Source organism: Paroedura picta, chromosome 1 (assembly GCF_049243985.1).
Source record: "Paroedura picta isolate Pp20150507F chromosome 1, Ppicta_v3.0, whole genome shotgun sequence".
Lineage (NCBI taxonomy): Eukaryota > Metazoa > Chordata > Lepidosauria > Squamata > Gekkonidae > Paroedura > Paroedura picta.
The window spans coordinates 113,010,690-113,034,231 of NC_135369.1; the positions used below are offsets into that span (position 1 = coordinate 113,010,690).

Below are 23,542 nucleotides of genomic sequence, written 5' to 3' on the forward strand. Positions count from 1 at the left end.
TTTAGAGATCTGCCGTAGAGAAGTCTCAATACTCTCTCCAGGTTGGGTTGCCAACCTCGAGATTGTAGCTGGCAATCTCTTGGAATTACAACTGATCTCCAGGCAACATATATCAATTCCCCTAGAGAAAATGGCTGCTTTGAAAGGCAGAGTCTACTTCCCAAGCTAGAGCTGGCTACTCTGTCTCTGGACTAGAATTCTTTGCGTGAAATGTGGAAAGCTAAACAGAAATAAAACACACAAATAAAACACATACACCCTCTATTGTCTCTAAAGGAATGCAAAGTGCTTTGTGGGATATATGAGGATGTGGCAAAGACATTTTTCTTAATGTTCATTGGCAGCAGCCACAGACAGGTAAAAGATGGTTGATGTCACTTGAATGCTGTCTTGCTGCCTAGGGACATGCAATCTGAAAGTAACATTAACAGAGGTTAAAAGCTGCTTTAAATGTTTTAATGTAAATGAGTCTTATATACAGTTCATGCACCAGCTTTTCTATCAGCATAAAGAAGAATGCAAATTTTGGAGCTAAATGAGGATATATAAAGCATGCTTTACCACTAATAGCTAACATCATAATTTGCAATCAATGTGGCAACAAAGCAATCACTGCATCCTGATGGATGGTGTGTTACAGTGTGCTTTATTCTGGCATCTGCAAAGATGAAATTTGTAACTTAGAATACAAATAAAAGCTTGGGAATAAAGCAAAATAGAATGCAGGGGGAAGGACCCAACTGCCTATTAAGTGTACACTGCCAAGAATGCATGCAGTATAGTCCTGTAGCAGAAAACCATAGGAATGCGGTGGCAACATGACATAATGGAGTGGACTATATCGCTTCAAGCTGCAAGTGGGGTGGTCATATTTTTAATACCTTCCTCTGAGGATTGCATTAGAACCTCTCCCATGATGCCATTCTGAGCAGCATTATACCTTTTAAGTCCGCTGATGTTAACTGGCTTTGAAGGGTGTAAGTAGTACTGCCAGTGTGCTAAGGTTTCTTGTTTTATTTGTTCTGGTTTTTAATAGAAAAACACTTAAAAATATCTTTCACTCGTAATCTGAAGTGACAGTCTATTTTTGTAACTCTTGAGATTTTACCACATAAGTTTACATGTAAACACCAGATTAAACAAGAGAGCCTCTTACTTTTGTATGATTTAGGCAAACAAGGCGTATGGAGGAGATGACAATGAGTAATGGAGTACTGGGAGGCAGGAAAGAATTTGTTAAAGGATAGTTAAGAGGCTTAAAAACAGGAGCTGGAAAGTAGCTGTGTTAATGGGGTGTTACACCTAGAACAAAGCGCAGCCTGAAAGAAATGGAGCAAGACAAAGGGTGGAAGAAAAAAAATACTGTTATGCTCAAGGATGTTTGCTACACATAGGAAAAATTTCACAAACACTCATCACTCCAGCATCCAGCTCTGTTAGAGATCTGTGGGTTGTATTTTGGTCATTACATCATAGCTGCCACATCAGCCCATATTCTACAAAACATTTTTGCTAAGCAGAAAAAGGGGCTCATATATTTTCTTCACATACTCTGAAACCATTGTTAACCCATCTTTGCTGAGACATATGCTGATTCCTAAGATCCCAGGGTTCTGTCACTTGGACTCTTGAAGATTCATCGGGATCTGTAGGCTATCCCTTTACCACTATGACTAGAGAAGATCTCTTTCTGCTTGGATCACCCCACTAGGGCAGAGTCTGCACTTACTTTGTTTATTCCATTGTCAATCCTATTGAATTCAGATCGCTTTGAACTCGATTCTTCCTCTTCCCCCCCTCCCCATTGAAACAGGAAAGTCTTCTGCACGTGGTTAGGGAGGCTCAGAAGGGGGGAGGAAGCCAAGCCTCTTTCTTTTCTTGGTGGAAGGAGAGGAGCCAAGCAGGGAGCCTCTTTCTTTTCTTGGAGGGGTGGGGGAGAGGATCGAAAAAGGCAGAGAAGGGAGAAAAAATCCAGGACCGACAGAAGTTGGGAGAAATTAGGGGCTTCTCCTTTAAGGCAAATTCATCACATGAACACCTGTGGCCAATCACGGGTCCTCTACCATGGAGGAGAGCCCCGATTCAAAACGAATATATTCAGGATTAAAAGCACTCGAAGATATCGCACAATAAAGGTAGGGTCACTCCGGATCAATCCTTCTTGCTGCAGAAGGAAATTTTAAATCGCCCCAAATCCAAATGGAAATCGCATTCTGTGTAGAGGGCAGGGACTGAATCGATCTGGGGTAGGAATAAAAGCTCCATGCAGTTTACACCCAGAACTCTAAGACTGCAGGATCAAGCACTGTCTGAGTCTTTTATCCTCTGCCCTTTAGTGTCTCCTCAGTTGTCTCAGCTATAACATCTCCAACCCTCCTCACCCAATCCTGGCTTACTATTTCCTCCTGTCTGACAGCCCCCACACACTGCCCAAGTCCTGCCTAGCCAGCCTCTGGACTTCCCAACCTACCTCCTCACCAGTTAACAACCCCATTCTTTTTCCTCCTCTTTTATGGTAACCTATATTCTGTCCCTCTCAAATGGACTCCCATTTTGGACTAGCTGTGAATAATACTTAGTTATAGAGCATGGAAGGAGGGACAGATTTCAGAACCTTCCTCCAAGAATAGCTCCTCAGTAGCCACATTCACATGCAAGCAATAGTACGAGTGACTATTTGAAGTGGAGCTTTGTGGGAAACTACTGCATGCAACATAGAACTTGTATAAGAGGATTGCAACACACAAATGCCTCCCTTTTCTTCCTTTTTTAAAAGCTTTTCTTCACGGGGCCTGCAAGACAGAGTTTTTCTGCCAGGCATTTGGTTGAGGCCAGGGTAATAAGATCGGGTTCCTTCCCACTCTTTATAATCTGTACCACCCCCAAGCCATACATGGCCTGTGGTCAGCTATCAGGACAAAAGTGACTCCAGCAGGTTGAGGGTTTGTATGAGAGACTAGGTTGTTCTTTGTTTCCGCCATCGATGGCACTAGGTTTTCTGCCGTTTTTATATTTCATATAAACCACCATGAGCTGGCTGGGCCAAAAGTGGCAGTCTATAAATTCATTTATGAATAAATTCATTGATAAATATAAAGTCATGGCAGTCTGCCACAATGGAGAGGCCTCCATTAAAGCCTAGTTATCTGTTCTAGTGTAATTTCTTGGGATGAGTGATTGTCAACAGGGGTTGGTGTGCGAAAACTAAATCCCCGGTGGCAGGAGCCTATCAGCACTTTATTCCCACTAAAGCGAGGGGAGGGAGGAGAGGCAAGATATATGAAAGCATTTGTTAGCCTGTAATGACTAGTTGCCTTTAAAAAGCACGTAACACTAGAGCACATTTCAGGCTCTGCTGTTTGTTTTTATTATATATTCAAAAGATTTTGGCTATACATGTACATGGTGTCACATATACAGGCTGTGTGTACTGAAAAGAATAAACATGTATGGTAATAAATTAGGCATCTGTGGATATGCAACCATATGTTCCCTTTGGAGGTTTAACCTCCAGCAATGCTGTGGGATCTATTTGTTGAATATAGTTTCTCTGTACAAAATCATGCTTCTACAAAGAGATGCACTGGATTTCTTTCACTACCCCCTGACCTCTAGCCAGTTTTTAGTAAAGGAGTCCAATTCAGCCACATTTTCAGCACTGATAGTTTCCTTTTGAAAGCTGCAATGCTGAACCACATCCCAAAAGAAAATCTGCGTCTTCTGGAAGAATATTTGTGACTCTTTTGGTTAGGGACATGGAGGCAACATCCCACTGTGACAATGTAGGAGTATGTGAGTTAAGTGCACAGTGAGAGCCCGCCTCAGGGTCACAAATGTTCTGGGATGTCAAAGCAATGCAGCTGTATCAAACTGAAAGCAATATGAAGAGTCAGCAGAAGGTCTTCAGCTCTGAAGTTACAGCCCCAGGATATGTCTGGATGAGACTGTCTCAGTCTTAACATGATTTAAATGGAGTTGCCAGAAGAAGAAGAAAATGGAGGTGGGAGTTTTTGGACAGGGGCCCTAGCTTAAATAATTCTTCTGCAGAAATATTGTTACTGTGTTAGTTGTTAGCTTCACTAACTAAGCCATCTTCTTGCTTTATATTCCAACCTGAGTCCTGATCACTAGAACTAGGTTTGGTAGGCAAGAGAAAAAACAAGTCCAATTGGAATACATGTCCAGTTTTGAAAGACACCAAAATGACACCCATCTCTGTATTGGCTTAGCCAAAGTAACTGAAAGCTAGGTAATTGAAAAATTAATTTCCATATTTTTTTCTGAAAGGAGATTTAAAGCAGTCTTCAGATTTAAAGCAGTCTTCAGGATACAAGAATCCATCCACCATCATTCATCCATATCCTCTTTTCAGGCAGGAAACTTGGCAGAAATCATAGAATCATAGAATAATAGAGTTGGAAGGGACCTCCTGGGTCATCTAGTCCAACCCCCTGCACTATGCAGGACACTCACATCCCTATCACTCATCTACTATAACCTGTCACCCCTTTGCCTTCACAGAATCAACCTTTCTGTCAGATGGCTAGCCTCTGTTTAAAAATTTCCAAAGATGGAGAACCCACCACTTCCCAAGGAAGCCTGTTCCACTGAGAAGCCGCTCTAACTGTCAGGAACTTCTTACGGATGTTTAGATGAAATTTCTTTTGAATTAATTTTATCCCATTTGTTCTGGTCGGTCCCTCCGGGGCAAGAGAGAACAGTTCTGCTCCATCCTCCCTATGGCACCTTTTTAAATACTTGAAGATGGTTATCAGATCCCCTCTCAGTTGTCTCCTCTTTAGGCTAAACAGACCAAACTCCCCCAGCCTTTCTTCATATGTCTTGGTCTCCAAACCCCTCACCATCTTTGTTGCCCTCCTCTGGACACGTTCCAGTTTGTCAACATCCCTCTTCAACTGGGGTGCCCAAAACTGAACACAGTACTCCAAGTGAGGCCAAACCAGAGCAGACTAAAGCGGTACCATCACCTCCCGTGACCTGGACATGATACTCTGTTTGATACAGCCCAAAATCCCATTTGCCTTTTTAGACACTGAGTCACATTGCTGACTCATGTTCAATGTATGGTCTACATTTACATTTACATTTTTCCCTATTGAACTTCATTTTATTCAGTTTAGCCCACTTCTCAAGCCTATCAAGATCATCCTGTATTCTGTTGCTGTCTTCAGTTGTGTTTGCTACCCGTCCTAGGGAACCACTCCTAGGGAACTAATTTGTGTGCAGAAAGAGGTGCCAGTATCTCCTTTCAGTTATGTAAGGCCCAAACTATTCACATCTGTTGTATTTGTCTTCAGATTTTTTTTCAAATGCAAACTGTGTCTTTTTCAATTAAAAAATAAAAATTAATTAAATAATAGTCTTTTACAACCACTTTTTAATAGCCTGAACACAGAATTACAAATTTCCTTCCTTTTCTTAAGAAAAGGATGCCCTTTTAGGGTTGCTACTGTTATCTGAAGGTGAAGTCTGGGGTTGGGGGGATGCCCATGTTCCTTTAGGAGAAGGCACTACCAGATCTCTGGATCCAACTATTTAGGATTGTAAAAAAGCAGTGCCAAAAAGTGAAGAGCAGAAGCAGATTTTATATTGCAACAGGAAATTGCTAGAACATGCACACACACACAGGAAACTGCAAGCATTACCAACACATTTTACCAGAGCATGTTTTTCAAAGTCTTATAACAAGCCACTTTGGGTCCCCAGAAAGATGAGGTAGACATCACTTTGAGGAAGGCAGGAAATGGTTCTTCTTGACAGCAGAGGATAAGAGCCACAGTAATGTGGCTAAACTACGTGAAGAACAGTACCAGCTAGATATCGGGGGGGGGGGGGGGTTCACAATAAGAATATTTCAGCCATAGAACTTGCTGCCTAAGGTGGTATACTCCTCCTCACTGGCAGTCCTTATCATGGATGCTTTAGGCTGATCCTGCATTAAGCAGAGGGTTGAACAAGATGCCTTGTATGGCCCCTTCCAACTCTATAATTCTATGATTCTATAAATGAAATGAAATAGTTGTTGTTGTTGTTAGGTGTGAAGTTATGTCTGACCCCATGGACAATGATCCTCCGGGCCTTTCTGTCCTCTACCATTCCCCAGAAATGAAATAGTAGAGGTTCATAAATAACTTCATAGGAATCTCCCTTAAAACAAAGGAAAGGAAAAACTGCAATTTTTCATGTGTAACTTAGCTAAAGAGCCTCTTATGGCGCAGAGTGGTAAGGCAGCGACATGCTGTCTGAATCTGTCTGCCCATGAGGTTGGGAGTTCAATCCCAGCAGCCGGCTCAAGGTTGACTCAGCCTTCCATCCTTCCGAGGTCGGTAAAATGAGTACCCAGCTTGCTGGGGGGTAAACGGTAATGACTGGGGAAGGCACTGGCAAACCACCCCGTATTGAGTCTGCCATGAAAACGCTAGAGGGCGTCACCCCAAGGGTCAGAGATGACTCGGTGCTTGCACAGGGGATACCTTTACCTTTACCTAACTTAGCTAAAGCAAAATAGGTGGGTCAAGTCTCACTGGGAACTCAAGCGAAAGAAAAAATTGCTTCAATTGACATAATATTTGGGGGACTTCAACAAGATTTACCTGGACAGCAAAAGGACATGGATCCCAGGCTTGAAATCTTTTGCATTGACTGGCAACCTTTAATCTGCAGAACAAGGTTTGATTCCCCACTCCTTCGCATGCAGCCAGATGGGTGACCTTGGGCCAGTCACAGTTCTCACAGAATTCTCTTAGACTTTTAGACTCACCTACTCACAGGATCTCTGCTGTGGGGAGAGGAAGGGGAGGCATTTGTAAACTGCTTGGGGTAGTAAAAAGGTTACAAAAAAAACAACAGCTCTTCTACTGTTGTTTTCATTGTCTGCCAATTTAAATCCAAAAGTTATTAGATTCATCTGCTGGTCCCTATAGCTGTCCAGGAGATTTGGGTTCAATTTCTTAAGAAATGTTTAAGCTAAGGTATGCTTAAAAGCTAACTGGAAAAGGTTTGAGGCCTGGGCATCATAGAGAGGCTTATGTATTTTACTTGCCCTTTGTATCGTCTTGGATTATTTGATGAATCTAGAATCTAAGAGTCTGTTAGAGTGATCAGTCTGCACTCACCTAGCTGCCATTGCAGCATATCATACTGAGGTTCAGGGGCAAACAGTTTTTGTGCATAAGCTTTCATATCTTAGAGGGCTTCTGAACATGTTTCCACCACTGCCTCAGTGATCCCTAGATGTAGTGTTACCAGCTTTGATTAAGGTGCCTTTAGAACCAGTGGCAACTTCAGCATTCAGCTACTGGAGAATGAAGATGGTACCCCCAAAGAGTGCTATACTTAGCAAATACCAACCGGCTAGTGATTCTTGGTCCCAAGGAAGCACGCCTGGCCTCAACAAGAGCCAGGTCGTCCTCTATCTTGACCCCTACCTGGTGGAATGAGCTCCGCTAGAAGATCTGGACGCTGTCCAAGCTATCACAGTTCTGCAGGACCGGCAAAATATAGCTCTGCCCCCAGGCATATGGTTGAGGTCAGCAACAACATCTACTGGGCCCTCAGAACCCTCTCTGTTCCAGATAAGTACACTTTATGGGATTGTGGACAAAATGTTCCCTGACCATGTTATGTCTTATTGTGATCGTTGAAGACATTACAATCACTGATTATGTTAAAATGTTGACAGAATTACCAAACGTATTTTGTATTGTTACTCACCTAATGTATTTCTGTCAAATGCCCTGAGCCACAAGTGAAGGCGGTATATAAATGCAAATAAATAAATAAGCAAACAAATTAATTAATAAATATCTGGTGGCAGTTACCTCAGCAAGGAAGGTTGGAGAGCTGGAGGCTGTTTGTACAGACCCCGCTTTCCTTAAGTTCTTTCATTTTAAGGTGGTGTTGCACACCATCTGTGTTTTGTTTTTTGCCTAAGGTAGTTTCAAAATTTCACCTTTCCCAAGAAATTGCTCTACCAGTTTTCATTCCAAATGTTAGTTCTAGAGCAGAGAACATGCTGCACACTTTAGGTGTTAGGCATGCTACTCTTTATTATTTCAATAGGACAAAACCTCCTTTTTTGTGTGTTATTAGGGACCGAGGAAAGGTCATGTTGCTTTGTCCCAGTCTATTGCTCATTGGGTGGTGTCTGCCATTCAGGTGGCATACAGGGAATCTTCTTTGCAGTGTCTGTTGCATGTTTGAGCAGTCAAGGCACAAGTGATGTCAGCAGCTTTTCAATGGAAGATTCCTCTGGATCAGTGGTCCCCAACCATTTTTGGGTCGGGGACCGAGGGGAGAGGGAGGCATGGGCGCCAGCATGCCGGTGTGCGCAAATGCGCAGGTGCAGCAGCTCCGTGCCTGCGCGTTTGCACCCGCTGGCGCCCACGCCTCTCCCCTGCAGCAAGCACTGCACCGCGAGGGGAAGGGAGGTGCGCTCGCTGGTGTGCCGGTGCCTCCCTCCCGCCCGCCACAGTCCAGTACCAAGGGCTCCATGGCCCAGTACCGGTATGTGGTCTGGGGGTTGGGGAACACTGCTCTGGATGATACTTTCAGAGGGGCGACCTGGGCAAGAGAGACACATTCATTAGACATTGCTCTCTTGCACTCATAGTAATATGGAGTTTGGGAAAGTGGTGTTGCATTTGTTCTTTGATTGAGGACCACAACCACTGTCCCCAGGTATTTATGGCTTGCTAAGGTCCCAATGTGGGGCTGCACTACAAGACAGAAGATGAAAACAGAGTTGTTTACCTCTAACTGTTGGTCATCAATGCCACACACTAATATAAAGATGACAAAACGTCGCATGTTGTCTTTATTGGTAGCCTATGTAGGATTGCCTTTGTCCTTTATTTTAGGCTGGATAGTAAAGCATTCTAAATACTAGTTTGTGGCACTCACAGCCAGCGAAGCATTTGCTTACTCGTCTTCTTCTACATAATTTTAACCCACTTCATAATAATTTTTGCATTTGCAATTTATTTGTGGTGCGTTTACTCGTCTCTTTCTGAATTTTCCTCAAGGTTCCCTGTTTTTTTGTTACTCTCTAGGAGATAAGGCAAGATAGAAATGTCTTAAATCATTAAATAGTTTAAAATAAATGTTAAAAATCAACCACGTTGCAACTTCACTCAATCCCCTTCCTATTTCAGTTTCTTCAGTGTCATTTAGTTGCTTACAGGTGACTGATCATATTGTTCATTGTGTACAACTTGCAGGAAATTTTTTTTCATATAACAGCATCTTAGCACAGCAGCTGTAATAAAGGAGAACCGCTTGTCACGTGGATGGCCCCTAATTAACAGTTTTCATGCTACCATTGTACATTTTTGGTATGGTGCACACTGGTATGGAGGCAATGAGCACAATAACTGTGGTTCATGCAGTGAGCATCTCTTTGGCATTTAAGTCACTGTATCAGAATTGGTCTTCAGACATTAGGAAAGAAAAGGGAAATAGCAGACTGGTTTTCTTTCCTGTGTGTACAACAATGTAAAAGCTCTTGGCTGTCAGAAAATATCAAGCTGTTTCCCTTTCCCAGGTGCAGAAGATAGTCAGCTTGATAGGCAAGCTGAAAGGCAAAACTTCAAGAATAATTAGAGAAAGTGATTGTGCAAATTCCATTGGGAAGACCAATCTAACACAAATGTATTCAAATGAATTCATTGTGCATTCCTTTCAGTTAAAATTTAGGGGTAAACTCTTCTGGGGATTTCTTTCATGACACCCTAGAATCACTGTGCCTTCTTAAAGAAATGAATTACAGTGTGCAACATTAGATACCACAGGAGGATTAATCTGTAAAATTAATTCAGAAAGTCTCCTGTGTGTCTCCAGCTGTCATGTTTACTGAAGACATGCCAGACATATTTCAAAACACATTTTTAAAAATAATTTGAAGATCTTGAGTCATTTCGCTATAACGGTAGACCTAAACAGTAAATGCTGGACCTGCAATATTTTTCCAGTGATGTCTTCTCTCCCCATTCCCCAAGCTCTTTGACAAGTGAAAGTGTTTATTTTACAATAAATATTTTAACTTTTAACAACTCCCGAGTTTCTCAAGGTGGTAAACAATTTCTGGTTCCTGGAAATATCAACATTAAAAACCACCAACAAATCTGTATCAGCTTATACTGGGCTACATCATCTTCATTAGATGATACTTCCATGGCTTCATAAGCCAAATCTTGAACTCAACAGGAATCTCAAATAATTAACTTGTAACAGTTTGAAAGCCCAGAGAACTTCTTTACTCTTTTTTTTAAATGAAGAAGCCATTTTGACATCCAACATATCTGATCAGCTTTATTTATTATGGCATTTAGACCCTGCCTTTCTGCCCTTACAAGGCCCACCAATGCAGCTATTTAAAATATACATTATAAAAGCATTAAAATCAACTCACTTCCCAAATACAGACCATTAAAACAATTTCAAGAGTTAAAAAACAGAACTAAAGCACTTAGGAGTCATACACGTACAACACTTAGAAGTCATACAAAGCAAAAACATCAGTTGGGAAGGAACAGTTATTGAGAGTGGCATAGAAATTTAAAAAAACAAAAAGATTCCATCTGCTGGTGGCAGACCGCTGCAGAAGGAGACAGATGAACCCCCCTGAGCTTTAGTCAGTATAATGACTAACAACATACCTGAAAAGGGATTTCCAAGTGCTCCATGCATCTTCACTGGAAATTAGTATTTGGACTTAAAAAGTGCTATGTTAAGAGTTTAGTATTTCAGTGTTTTTTTTTTCCTAAAATAAACGGAACACAATTCAGCTTGTTCTATACATGCCATCAGTAATGTACATCAATGAATTTATTGCTTTTATTTAGTCCATTTTTAAACCTGGTTTTGTCTCAGAAAACTGGGATTCCATTCCCAAATGAACTAAAGGTGGATAAGGACCAAGAGGCTTGGAAGTCAGCAATATAGAACTCCCACAGTCTGGCAGAATGGAAGTAAACTGAGGTTTGTATACAAAGCTCTATGAAGTAGTTAATGTGACCAAGGACTAGAAGATGTCACTGCTAAAATAATTAACCCTGCTGGACAAGACAAATGATCTAATATGCCTTCCAGGGGGCAGGGACAAAAGCCTCCTCCAGTTATTAGCTCAAGAAACTGGTATCTTGAGGTACGCTGCATTAGAACACAGAGTCATGTCCTTTTACAGCCATCTAACTGACAATCTCTTCACAAATTAATTCTGTACTTGTGAGAAGTACTTATTGTAATGTATTTTACCTGGCTTCCAACTACTAGTATTGTGGGAAGAAAGGCAGGTTAGACATGTGTAATTGTCAAGTCTTATAAATCTCAGTCTCATCCCTCCTCTACCAAATCCTGTCAGTCAGATTGTTACACCAGGCATCAATAGTCATTTCTCCATCAGGCTACTGTTAATAAGTCACTTTTGATCCTTGAAAGGTGGTGGTAGAAAATGCCCTCAATCCACAATTGACATGGCAACCCTGTAGGGTTTTCAAGGCAAGAGATGTTCAGAGGTGGTTTCCATTGCCTGCCTCTGTGTCATGGAGGTCTCCCATCCAAACACTGTCCAGGTCCAACCCTGCTTAGCTTCCAACATCTGATGAGATCAGACTAAGACCATTAAAGGACTATCCATATACCTGAACTGAACCATGGACTTGTTTGATTGTTGTTCTGTTACATTTTTATTCTGTTGTTATTATTATTACTAGTGCTGTATTTTACTTGACACAAAACCGAGTTCCGTGTATCGTTCTTTATGCCCTGAGCCTCAGGGGAGGGTGGTATACAAATGCAATAAATAAATAAATGTCTCTAAACAAATATTCCTCCCTACTACTTCAGTCTAGTGAAAGGTTTCAGATAGTATTTGTACCATCTTCTCCCCAGCCCCGTATTCTGCAAAACACCAGCTATAAAAACTGAGCTAGTTTAATTGTATCTTTTCGAAGACCCCTGTAGTTTCCTAAAAAGAATAAGAGCAGCTGTGCTCTCAAACTCTTGAAAGCTTAAGACAAGACCTTTCTGCATAGTATTGGTGCAGCTTCAAACCACACTCTAGTTAACAAAGTCCCTTATCGTTCCTCTTCCTCCTCAACCCTCTGAGTATTGGTACAAAATAAAATGTGTTGGATTTCCTGTAGCTCAAACTGACACAACTACAAAGCCATACAGACCCAGGTGTTCAGCATAGCTTTCTTAAAGCCATATGCCTGACTTCTACCTCAGCTTCCACCAACAGAAACTTAAGACAGTGGAAGTGGCTGCCTGTGTGTGCCTCTTTTTTATTGGAAGGTTCTTTCACATTTCCCAGGCTTTTTAAAGTGCAGGAGGTAATAGTGAATATTGTACAAAGTAATTTTGTTTAAACATTCTATCTCCCTGCTGCTTCTCAGACCATGGCCTCTACTTTAAAGAATTTCATCCATTCCTTGGATCCAAAAGCGCTTCCTAGGATTTTGCAGATCCAGTCTGGTTTTTATGATGAAGGTGAGTTTTGGGGGTTATATTTAAAGGAATAATCTCAATGTATGGAGAAGGACGGGAGCTTCAGATTTTTGTGTGGGATGAAGATTTGTGATGGAGAGCTGTATGTGTTGAAAATAGCAGCATATCAACACCAGCTAAGTCTCTTCATAGAAGATGACAGTGAGCAAGAAAAAACAACAACATGTATTTGCTGTTTGGAATGAAGAAGGGACTTCTTTAGGGGAGTGACTTGTAGGAGGGATATGCAACTTTCATACTCAAATATTCCATCAATGTTCAATATTAAATCTTAAAATTCCATTGTGTCTATAATCTAATGAATGGTGCACACAGGAGCAGGGTTCTGCAAATTCATCCCCGCAGGATTGAGAAATCAGGACAAAGAAAGGTATGCACATACTCAGAGAACTGAATACATATTTCTGAAACAGCTCTGGGGCTTAATTGGACATGCAATCTGATACTATTTCAAAATCTGTCTGCTGGACTTTGATAATTGGATTATGACTTTCAAATAGGAACTCCAGCAGGAGACTAACATCACAGCTGAGTGATGAAAATTCAATACTTCATTCATATGATTTCAACAATTTTAGCTTTAATAGATATGTAAAATGTGTAAAAATCCTAAAATAAATTATTATGAACATTTGAGGTTTTGTTGGGGTTCCATAGTCTACTCTTGCTGCTAAGAATCCCGATGGTGAAGGGGTAGGAAGGAAAATGTAAAATAAATAAATGTACTTTGGAAATGGATTATCCATAGAAATGGGTGCCTTGAGTGAACATTCTGTAGCACTTTGATGACTTGAATCTTTTGTTTTTTCTTTTGCTGCTCTGACGTTTCCAAACTGTAAGAGGCTGGAAACAGCTTTAGAAGAAGAGTTGGTTCTTATATGCCGCTTTTCTCTACCCGAAGGAGGCTCAAAGTGGCTTACAGTCGCCTTCCCTTTCCTCTCCCCACAACAGACACCCTGTGAGGTGGGTGAGGCTCTCAGAGCCCTGATATCACTGCTCGGTCAGAACAGTTTTATCAGTGCTGTGGGAAGCCCAAGGTCACCCAGATGGCTGCATGTGGGGGAGCGCAGAATTGAACCTGGCATGCCAGATTAGAAGTCCGCACTCCTAACCACTGCACCAGACTATGAATACATCCAGTGCAATTGGTAAAATTTAGAGATTATGGGAAGGAAGGGGTTGTAGTAATCATGACAAATGGACATAGGTTTCATCTTAATTGTTAAGCAGCAAATTTTATCCAACAGAGTATTTCATTGCCATGCCACTGCTACAGAAATTGATCAAATAAAGCTACACTTTCATTAACTTCAGCATTGTAGCTGAGAATGACAGGATATAGCTACACACACACAAAGTAATTTCTGTTGTTCAGTGCTCTGACCTGAATGGCCCAGGCTAGCCTGATCTCATTAGAACTTAGAGACTAATCAGGGTTGGCCTTGGTTAGTACTTCTGTGAGAAACCACCAAGTAAGTCCAGGGTTGCTATGCAAAGGCACACAATGGAACGCCACCTCTGAACATCTCTTACCTTGAAAACCCTCAGGGGCCACTCTGAGTCAGTTGTAAAGTGACAGCACTTTCTGCCTTGGAGCTCAGTAAGAGGGATGAAGTATAAATGAAGTTTCTCAACTGCTTCATATATGTTTGTTCATATGTATTATTTCCACATTCCAGTCAGAGGGGAATCAGGTGAGAGATAGCAACTTGCTTGATTAACTCCTGTTTGCAGTTCATGGATGAGCTGAGGCTTTGGATTCAGGGTTTTTCAACTCACACTTTGGTTTCCAACCCCATTCTCTTAAATGCTGAACTTCAAGCGCTCTTTATTGGCATAAATTTTTATTTTTCCAGAAAAGATAGAAACAGAATAGATACATATAATAAACATTTGTGAAGCAATTATTTAGAGTCTAAGCATATTAGAACCCCCTCCTTTCTCCGTATGTTTTATTTTCTTAAATAGTTCAAGTAAGGACCCCATTGTTCTTGAAAGGCTTCTTCTGATTTTCCATTAACAGTTAATATATAGCTATCTTAGTGAGATCCACCAATTTGTTCAACCAGTCTTCTATTGATGGTAGCTCCTGCATTTTCCATTTTCTAGCCAGCACTAGTCTTGCTGCCGTCATCACATAAAAGAATAGACTTCTTGTGTGTGTTGGGAGGCACTGCGGTGGTAGACTTAATAGTATATATCTTCAGGCTTCATAGGAAAATTCAGGTCCCACATATTCTGCATTATTGTATGAACCTTAGCCCAGTACTTATACATTTTTTCACATTTCCACCACATGTGATAGAAAGAACCAACTTTATCTACACATTTCCAACATTTGTTATCACAACTTTTTGCAATTGCAGCAATCACTTTTGGTGTTACATACCACCTATAAAACATTTTATACCAGTTTTCTCTAAGAATTTGACTGTTGGTAAGCTTTGGAATTCTAGTCCATATATATTCCCATTGTTCTAAGGTCATATGGATCTCAAAATTTTGTATCCATTTAATCATATATGATTTGACCTGTTCCATCTCAGTTTCGTATTTCAATAAAAGTTTATATAGTTGTCCTTGAAAGTGTGGTTTTTCTTGAATTAGTACCATTTCAAATTCTGGTATTGGAGCCTGTAGATTTAATGGATGCTGAAATTCTGCTTTGAACCTGGATAGAAGTTGGTTATATTCCAACCATTGGATTTCCACTCCTTTTTCTAAAACGTGTCTTTCTTTGAGCTTGCCGGATTTAGTTAAGAGATCTTACTTCAAGCACTCTTGATATGCAAGATAGTTTTGGTCTTTTAGCCAAAGTACAGGGAGTCCAGGTATATGCTTTTCTTTGCTTGCTGCATGAGATCAGGATTGGGGTTCTTAGCATGAGTAAAATGGGGAACCCTTGGCTTTGGAAAGTAGACCTATCTCCTGCACAAAAGCAGCAGCTGTTTGGATGTGTTGATCTACTGGGGGAGGAAAGAGATCTTATTTCTAGTGTGGACAGAGGAGGGATGGTAATTAGGAACTTTTGTCACTTCCATGAATGTCAGCCTCTTAATCAACATCAGTGGCACCCTTTGGTGATTTATGATTCTTCTCTGAGTGCTAAATTCAGGATCAAATGTTCATGTGGCATTGAATGACTGTCACTATTCTCAGTTAGGCCAGGGCACTTGGCTTTTTCTCCTGGACATGGGAGATAAGCAAACCGTGGCCGACCTAGCTGCTGGGAGGAGTTGTGCAATGAACTCTGTAGCCACTACAGTTTGCTCAAACTGCAGAAAAGGAGCTCGCACAAACTCTGAAACAGTCTGCATTGCAGCTGCAAAAACGAAGAAAAGATTAGTTAATGATGCTAAAGAGTTACTTTACAGAAAATGAAAATTGAGAAGTCATAGAACCTGTTACACAAGTTGTTACAATGCTGCATCATTATAATGATATTCAGTCACCAGTTTTTAAAGATGCCCCCCTAGGACAGTGAGAGAAAATGGTCCCTGCAGGGACTGGGACAGGAGCACAGAGAATAGCTGCCATGTAAGCAGGATCAGGAAAATCCAAACTTTCCTGCTCACGTAGCTGCCCTCTAAGCTTTACTACTATCTCTGTCTGGTACTAAATTTGCAGCTAAGCGGGGTTTAGGAAAGACTGGGAAAAGCCCAGCAACCCCTGAGAGAGCCATGAATAAACCATTACTGTGTGGGGAAATGGGGAGAAGAGTTTCCCAATAGTTTTAAACCCAAGGTGTGAAATGGCTGAATATAATTGATTTACCAGCACTTGCATCTGGGGGGAGCTTTAGGGGCTGGGGGCATCATTTCCGGTTTAAATCCAGAAGTGACATCATTATGTCAGCATCATAAGGCCAACAAAAACCCTTCTGCTCTACTGAGTGGAGTCAGGGACTGGTGCTGCTAGACAGTAGTTCCCTTGCCTGACTGGGAGACCTAGTAGCCCTAGTATACAAGGGCAAATCCTATGGTTACAAAATGCTTAGGCTGGAGTAACTCTGCATGCATTCTGCTGCTTGCTGACTGCATGGCTTAGAGATCAAAACTTGGCTCTTCCATAACATCTAAACCATGGCTGGCCAAATCTGTGACAGAAGCAAGCAGGTTTTGTTGCACTCCTGGACAAGTGAACAGCGTCTGGTCCTGACTTTGGCATAAAGTTGAGAACTTCAGGCGGGTTGTGGAGCTACATGTCTTTGGTGGTTAGCCCACCTAAAGCAGACATCTTTTTGATGCTTTTCGGAAGGATTTGATGCCAGAGTGCTTGCATAGAAAACAAGGGTGCCACGCAGGAGCTCCTGTCTCTCTTTGCAATGCATACATGCTGAAAGAAGCAGTAAACTAGCAAGGCCAAGTCATTTGGTGGTGGTGAAAATTTCTCCATGGCTCTTCAACTCTTTATATTATTTTGCTGCATTTTCAGTGCAATCCTAAGGACATTTTCCCAGGAATAAACCCCATGAATAGTTCTAAATAGGATTCTGAGTAGATCTGATTAGCTTAGTGGTGTTTCTAGCTTAAGAAAATATGGGCTTCCTGTAGGGCTCTTACTAGAGATCATGAGAAAATATTCCCTGAAAGAGGTCAGCCCTGTTATCTTTTTTGAGGCCTTTCATTTATTTCACTGTGGTTTCGTGGTTATTTTGAACAAAGCATGCAGTACAATTTTATGTTCAGCAACACAGAAAATGTATTTAAATACAAGCAGATGAAATGAGCACATTCAATTGGTGCTCTGATTGTACTACCCATGCTTATACAGGTTTATTTGAAAAGATCTGATGTTATCTATGTACTATTTCAGCAATTTGAGGAATTGTCTCATTATGTTCCCCAAAGAGCATTAAGCTCAGCAAATATTAACATGCTGGTGATTCCTGCCTTTACAGAGGCTCACTGGGTCTCAACCAGAGCCAGTACCCTTTCAACCCTGGCCCCAGACTGGTGGAATGAGCTGTCAGTTGAGATCTGGGCCCTGACAGAACTATCAAAGTCCCACAGGGGCTGCAAAATGGCGCTCTTCCACCAGGCCTATGGTTGAAACCATGGTAACATAGAATCCTGTTGGGTCTCATCTTTCCCTTTTTCTCTTTCCCTTCCTCTATCCTCCTTTTATTTCAAAACCATGCTCTTGCCCCCATTCCAGGGGACTACCAGTGACTGAACAACCTAACAGTGGATAAAGATTGATAGGGGGAGGGGTGGAAAGTAAGTATTAGTACTGTTATGGCTTTATGACGGTTTTACTGATGTTTTATTTATGTTTATTTTATGTGGTGGAATGGACTGAGCCTGTTTGTAGGGTGGGGCAGTAGACAAACTTAAATAAACAAATATTAGTGACATGTGACTCCCTTCTCCAGATACCCAAATCCATAGCTTGGGGCCATATATATGCTAAACAGATTTTTCAGCAAATTAATTGAGATTAAATCCCTCAAAAAATAAAGTAGCATTCTCTGCACAAGTGCAGAAAAATCACTTACTAGTACAACTAGTGGAGGCCACTACAGGGAACCATTCTGGGTCCAACTGTGGTGGTGGCAGATGCTGGGACTGGCTCTTTGCCCAGTAGCAGTGGTCGGTATAGGAGCAGCTCCTTGCCTGGCCAGAGGGCAGCAGTATTCAGGAGAGGTTCCAAGCTGGGTTTCTACAGTGGTACACTCTTGGAGCTGTCCTGGGCCTGACAAACATGGCAGAGAACACTTGGAGAGGTTCCAGGCCTGGCCTCAGTGGCAGAGGACCCTGGGAGTTGCTGAGCAATTAGAAACATACATACATATATTTAAATAAAATTGAATGCAGGTGAAGCATGTAGACTTAGGTGACAAACCAACTTAACATCACAGTAAATTTCAAAGCCTGGTTGTATTCTTTCTAACCACCTATTAACTAATGCATAAAATTATTGCAGGCCATCTGCTTCAGATCCACAATAAGGCCACCCTTCTTGATAAAGGGGAAAGAAGGGCAATATAAAAATCCAAATGAATGAATGAATGAATGAATGAATGAATGAATTGGATGGCATTGGGAAGAAGAGGACTCATTTAAACACTTAATGGTGACTCTGGAAAGTAAGGCCCACAAATGTTATATATTAAGATCCTTTTCCCTGTAAGATTATACTGTTTTCATCAAAGCTCAGTTGCCAGATAAATTAGAGGGTGGGGGGCAGTGTCATCAGCTTATTCGGGTAGGAATCAATCACGAGAAACTGGAGTAATTGTTAAAGGATTTACCTAGCATAGAAATGGATTAAAGTTCTTGACTTGTAAAGTTTTATATTTGTATGTTGAATGATACATCCATATATGGTAGGCATTTGTGAAACTTTGGTATCCTGTATCAGGCTTCAAAAGCCTGTGGGAATGTTGGTGTGTACGAGTATCTTCAGAAATAGAGTTCTGTCTGGTACACACACAGAACAGGAATCCAAATCAAAGTGCCATGGACAGTTGAATCCTGATTTGTTCAGAAGTTTTACCCATTGAGTCAGGTATTCCTCTTCTGTAGCTGATATGAATTGTTTCCAACATCAACTGAATTAGAGATAAGGAGACAAATTTCCTTGGGGCATAAGGAATATATCCATGCCTGAAGAAACAGCAGGATTCATATTGCAAATTGTTTTTATAAATTCTGAAGGAGAGCCAAATTTAATCTTGCTCAGGCTAACCTTCCTTTTAGAGTTGTTTTCAAGATCAAATGGAGCAAGGAGCACCAAATAGGCTATCTGAAGCTCCTTGGAAGACCAGATGCTTAAAATATAGAAGACAGAAAAAGGGAGGGCAACATAGTAAAGGGACTATCGACCTCTGGGGTTCATAAAGCCCAGAGTGTATTTTTGTTTAGAAGAAAAAGAATTATTTTGTACCCTGCTTTTTACTACCCAAAGGAGTCTCAAAGTGATTTATGATTGCCTACCCTTCTTCTCCCCACAACATATACTCTGACATTTACTACACATATGTTGTTGCTCCAGTCTGCAGCCTGCTAGTTGAGCTAAGGCAGGTTGCCCTGTCTCTTCCTGCTCCCACATGGGGGAGCATTTAGCCCGGAGCACCTCATCTGCCCAAGATTTGTGCTCCACTTGGGAGTCGGGCCATGCCTGGGACAGCCCTGGCCCAGTGTCAATATCGAGCAGAACCAGGAATTTACCCTGCTACTGGATGAGCAGTAAGACGGGGCAAATTCCTGGTGCATAAAAGGTCCCTTTGAGGTAAGTGGGGTTAAGAGAGCTCTGAGAGAACTGTGACTGGTCTGAAGTCACCCAGTAGGTTACATGTGGAGGAGGAATAGGGTATCAAACCTGGTTCTCCAGATTAGAGACTACCACTCTTATCCACTGCACCACACTAGCATGAGTTTCTTTGATATTTGTTTACTTTTTTAAAAAAAAGGTCTGCTGGGGGAGTTCTAAGGAGTTCTAAGCAATACTCCTCCCACCTGCTTGTGTGTAGGAAATATACAAAGAAACCCCAGAGCACTGTTGTTAGGGGACCACTAGTGAGATAGAGCTACTGGTGCAGGCAGCAATTCGGTTTACACCAATGGAAGCCTCGTTAGCATTGGCAAGGCTTTCACAGGCAATATCAATCCACACTGGCAAAGTCAAAAGCCCCCTGAGCTCTTACTCCTCAAATAGTATAGCAGTGCATGTTAGCAAGTGGTACTACACCATTTAGAGGGGAAAACCCTCTTGAACATGAAACGCTGTCTCACCATTGAATTTTTATGAGGCTGGAATTAATGAAATTGCTTGATTTATCACGCAGAACAGAACATGATTCTAGTAGAACCCTTAGCTACTATCCTGAGCAGTGGCATTCTTAAACATAATTACTTCAATGTGCTTAAGTGAGCCTATATTTAGCTGGTTTGAACCCATACATTGATTGATAATTCAAGTTTTTGTACAGCTGTAGAATTTCTGGGTTCTTTCCCCCTTGCTCCTATTTTTAAAAGAAGGCTCTCTTCAAGTTAAACGCAGCATTAAACCATCTGACATCTGTTTTTATAAAATAGTGATCACAATCATTCTGTCATAATCCAATTATATTTATTTATTTAAAACCTTGTAATGCCCCCTTTCCGTCCAATAAAGGTCCACAGGCAACAAACACAAAAATACAGAGCATTAGAAGGAGGAAAAATGCCATTATAGGGGGTATGCTAGAAGGAAAAAAAGGTCTTCAGCTGCTGGCAAAAGACACTGATAGAGGGAGACAGATGAATCTTCTTGGGGATGGAGTGCCAGGATCTTGTTGCCATAGCAGTAAAGGCTCTCTCTTGGGTCACCACCTGTCTTCTATCAGATGGAGGTGTAGCTGAAGAAGGGAATCTGATAATGACTGGAGTGAGCATGTAGGTTTGTATGGAAGAAGGTAATCCTTAAGGTATATTGGTCCCAAGCCATACAGGGCTTTAAAGATTAATACCAGCTCTTTGAATTGAGTCTGGAAGCAAACTGGAAGCCAGTGTAGGTGGAACAAGACTGCAGCAATATTGTCTCTATGACCCATTACAGTAACACTTGACCACAGTATTCTATGCCAACTGTAGCCTCCAGTCAGTCTTCAGTGATAGCCCCACAGAGTGTAATGCAGTAATCTAATCTATATATTACCAATGCATGCACCACGGTGGCAAGATCTTTCCTACTTGGGAAGGGCTGTAGCTGGCTCACCAGCTAAAATTGGAGAAAGGAACCCCTGGCCACTGCTGCCACCTGCTTATTCAGCAGAATGCCTGGATCCAGGAACACCTCCAAGTTACAGACCTGTTCCTTTAGACGAACACAATTCCATCCAGAACTGAGGATACCCCATTTTTTGGGTCAGATCTTTCCCCCAATCATGGTGCTTCCATTTTGTTGGGATTAAATTTCAGTTTATTAGCCCTCATACATTCCAAAACTGCCCCCAATTCCCTGTTTAAAGTTTTCACTGCCTCCCAGAGATTTCCTTGTAGCAAGAGATCATCTGCATCTTGGTGGCAGCTCAGCCTACATCTGCGGATAACCTCTTCCAACAAATTGACATAGATGTAAACAAGCTTAGGGGACAAGATGGCACCTTAGGAAACCCTGAGGCCAAAGGCCAAGGGACAGAGCAACAGTCCCCCATGCTACACTCTGAAACCCACCCTCAAGGTAGGACCAGAACCACCACAAATCAGTGTTTCCCAGTCCCAGTCCCAAAATTTGATCCAGAGGGTTATCTGTCAGGAGTCTGCCCATGGAGGCTGGTGATGAAGCAGAGGAGGAGGAAGATGTACCTCAGCTGAACACCAGCCAAGAAACCTTGAACAGGAGGGAGCCAAGGAGAGTGGCAAATTTCTCGAGTAATGGTGACAGAGGGAGAAACAGGATCTACATCTCAGGGCACTTTGCTCTGTGGGTTTGAATCTGCTGGTGGTTTCTGGCCCCAGGAAGGCCTCGACCAGGGCCAGGACTTTCTAGGTCCTGGCTCCAACCTGGTAAAATGAGCTCCCAGAAGAGCTGAGGTCCCTGACGGAGTTATCACAATTCACAATTCTGCAGGGCCTGCAAGATGGAACTCTTCCACCAAGCATTTGGTTGAGGCTGGGCTGAGGAAGACCTGGGTAACTCCTTTAGAGGCCCTCCAGATGCCTGTCCATCTAGACAGGTGGCCTCTCCGGAGGCCAGCGGGCAGTGTAAACTGGGTGGGTTAGGAGGGAATAGATAAAATTATGCTGCTAATATTGTATTTTATTTAACTCTTGTTTTATGGATTTTACTGCCTTGAGGCAGAGTGGCCGGGAGTGGTGTTTAATAAATTTAAATATAAATAAATAACATATAAATAAATAGACGAAGAAGTGCCTGGTCAGCTGCTTGTTACTTCGAAGGGCTAGAGAACTCACCTAAGTTTTTGCAGGATAAGGACTGAAAGGTTGACACTCACTGTGTGAGTCCTTGCAGGTGCTGTCCTCATGCTCTGGCCAGGCCCTGTGTGCTACATCTGAGTACAATGAGTGAGCCTGCTGCCTAGGCCATGCCTGTGTACCTAGATTCTTGCCCTGTCTGAATTCTGGCCTGGTCCTAATTGTTCAATGACCTTGAGTGATTTCTGCCTGCCTCAACCCTTGGACTTCCTAATGACTATGCTGCCTTGCCATCTCCCTCTTGATTTTCAGACCATATACCGACCTGCCTTCAATCCTGTAACTGGTAAAAGACCACCATGATTCTGTGTAACATTCCTTCACTGTGCTGTTGGCCACTAGCCAGGACTGATAACAGCACAGCTGGGAACTCTGCCAATTCCAAGGACAGCACAAGGCTGAGTCCAGCCAGTGCCTCCCAGCCAACCTAGGAGATTTCAACCGAGACAGAGATGGGCCTTCACAATATCACAATCAATGGTATCAGAAGGTCCAGGAAAATTAATAGGGTTGCATTCCCCCTGTGCCTCTCCCAGTTCATGCCATCTACCCTGACTGGATGAGAAGCATCAATTGTTTCCCCTCATGCTTATGCTGTATCTATAATTTACATGGTTCTCTTTAAGACTTTGGGAAAGAATGGACTAGAAATCCAATAAATAAATAAAAATACTTAATCAAATGTTACTTTGATGTGATCACAGACACGGCTAATGTGAATTTGTAAAACCAGGAAAGAGATTAAAAAGAGTTATAAATGTAGTTTTATTGAACAAAGTCCCAGTCTCAAAAAGATGGTTTCAAAGGCATCTAGTTCTTTAATTCTAGCCTTCAGGGATATTGTTTGATGTACTAAATACTCATGTTTCTTCCATTTGCTGAAAGGAAGAATCTGTCCTTCTTCTTAATTGTATTTATGTCTTCGATGGATTTCATGCTTTCTTTGTAGAGAAAATTTGCCTAACAGCAAAGAGTAATGCCTTTTTATAAACATGTATTATGTAATATATGTGGACTTTCAGTGCATAACCACCTTTCCCAACAAGGTGTGCCTGATTCTAACATGCACTACGGGCACTCTGTCTTTCATTGAG

The 23,542-nt window shown here is 41.8% G+C and overlaps 1 protein-coding gene across 1 annotated transcript in view; it reads left to right on the forward strand.

Annotated features, from left to right (window-relative positions):
* Positions 1-11,825: 11,825 nt before the first annotated feature.
* The window catches only part of THEMIS (thymocyte selection associated), an 80,362-nt gene continuing 68,645 nt past the window's right edge, over positions 11,826-23,542 (forward strand). The window contains exon 1 of the mRNA XM_077353617.1: positions 11,826-12,510. Coding sequence (XP_077209732.1) covers positions 12,420-12,510 — 91 coding nt within the window. The 5' untranslated portion in view covers positions 11,826-12,419. The remainder of the gene's footprint in view (positions 12,511-23,542) is intronic.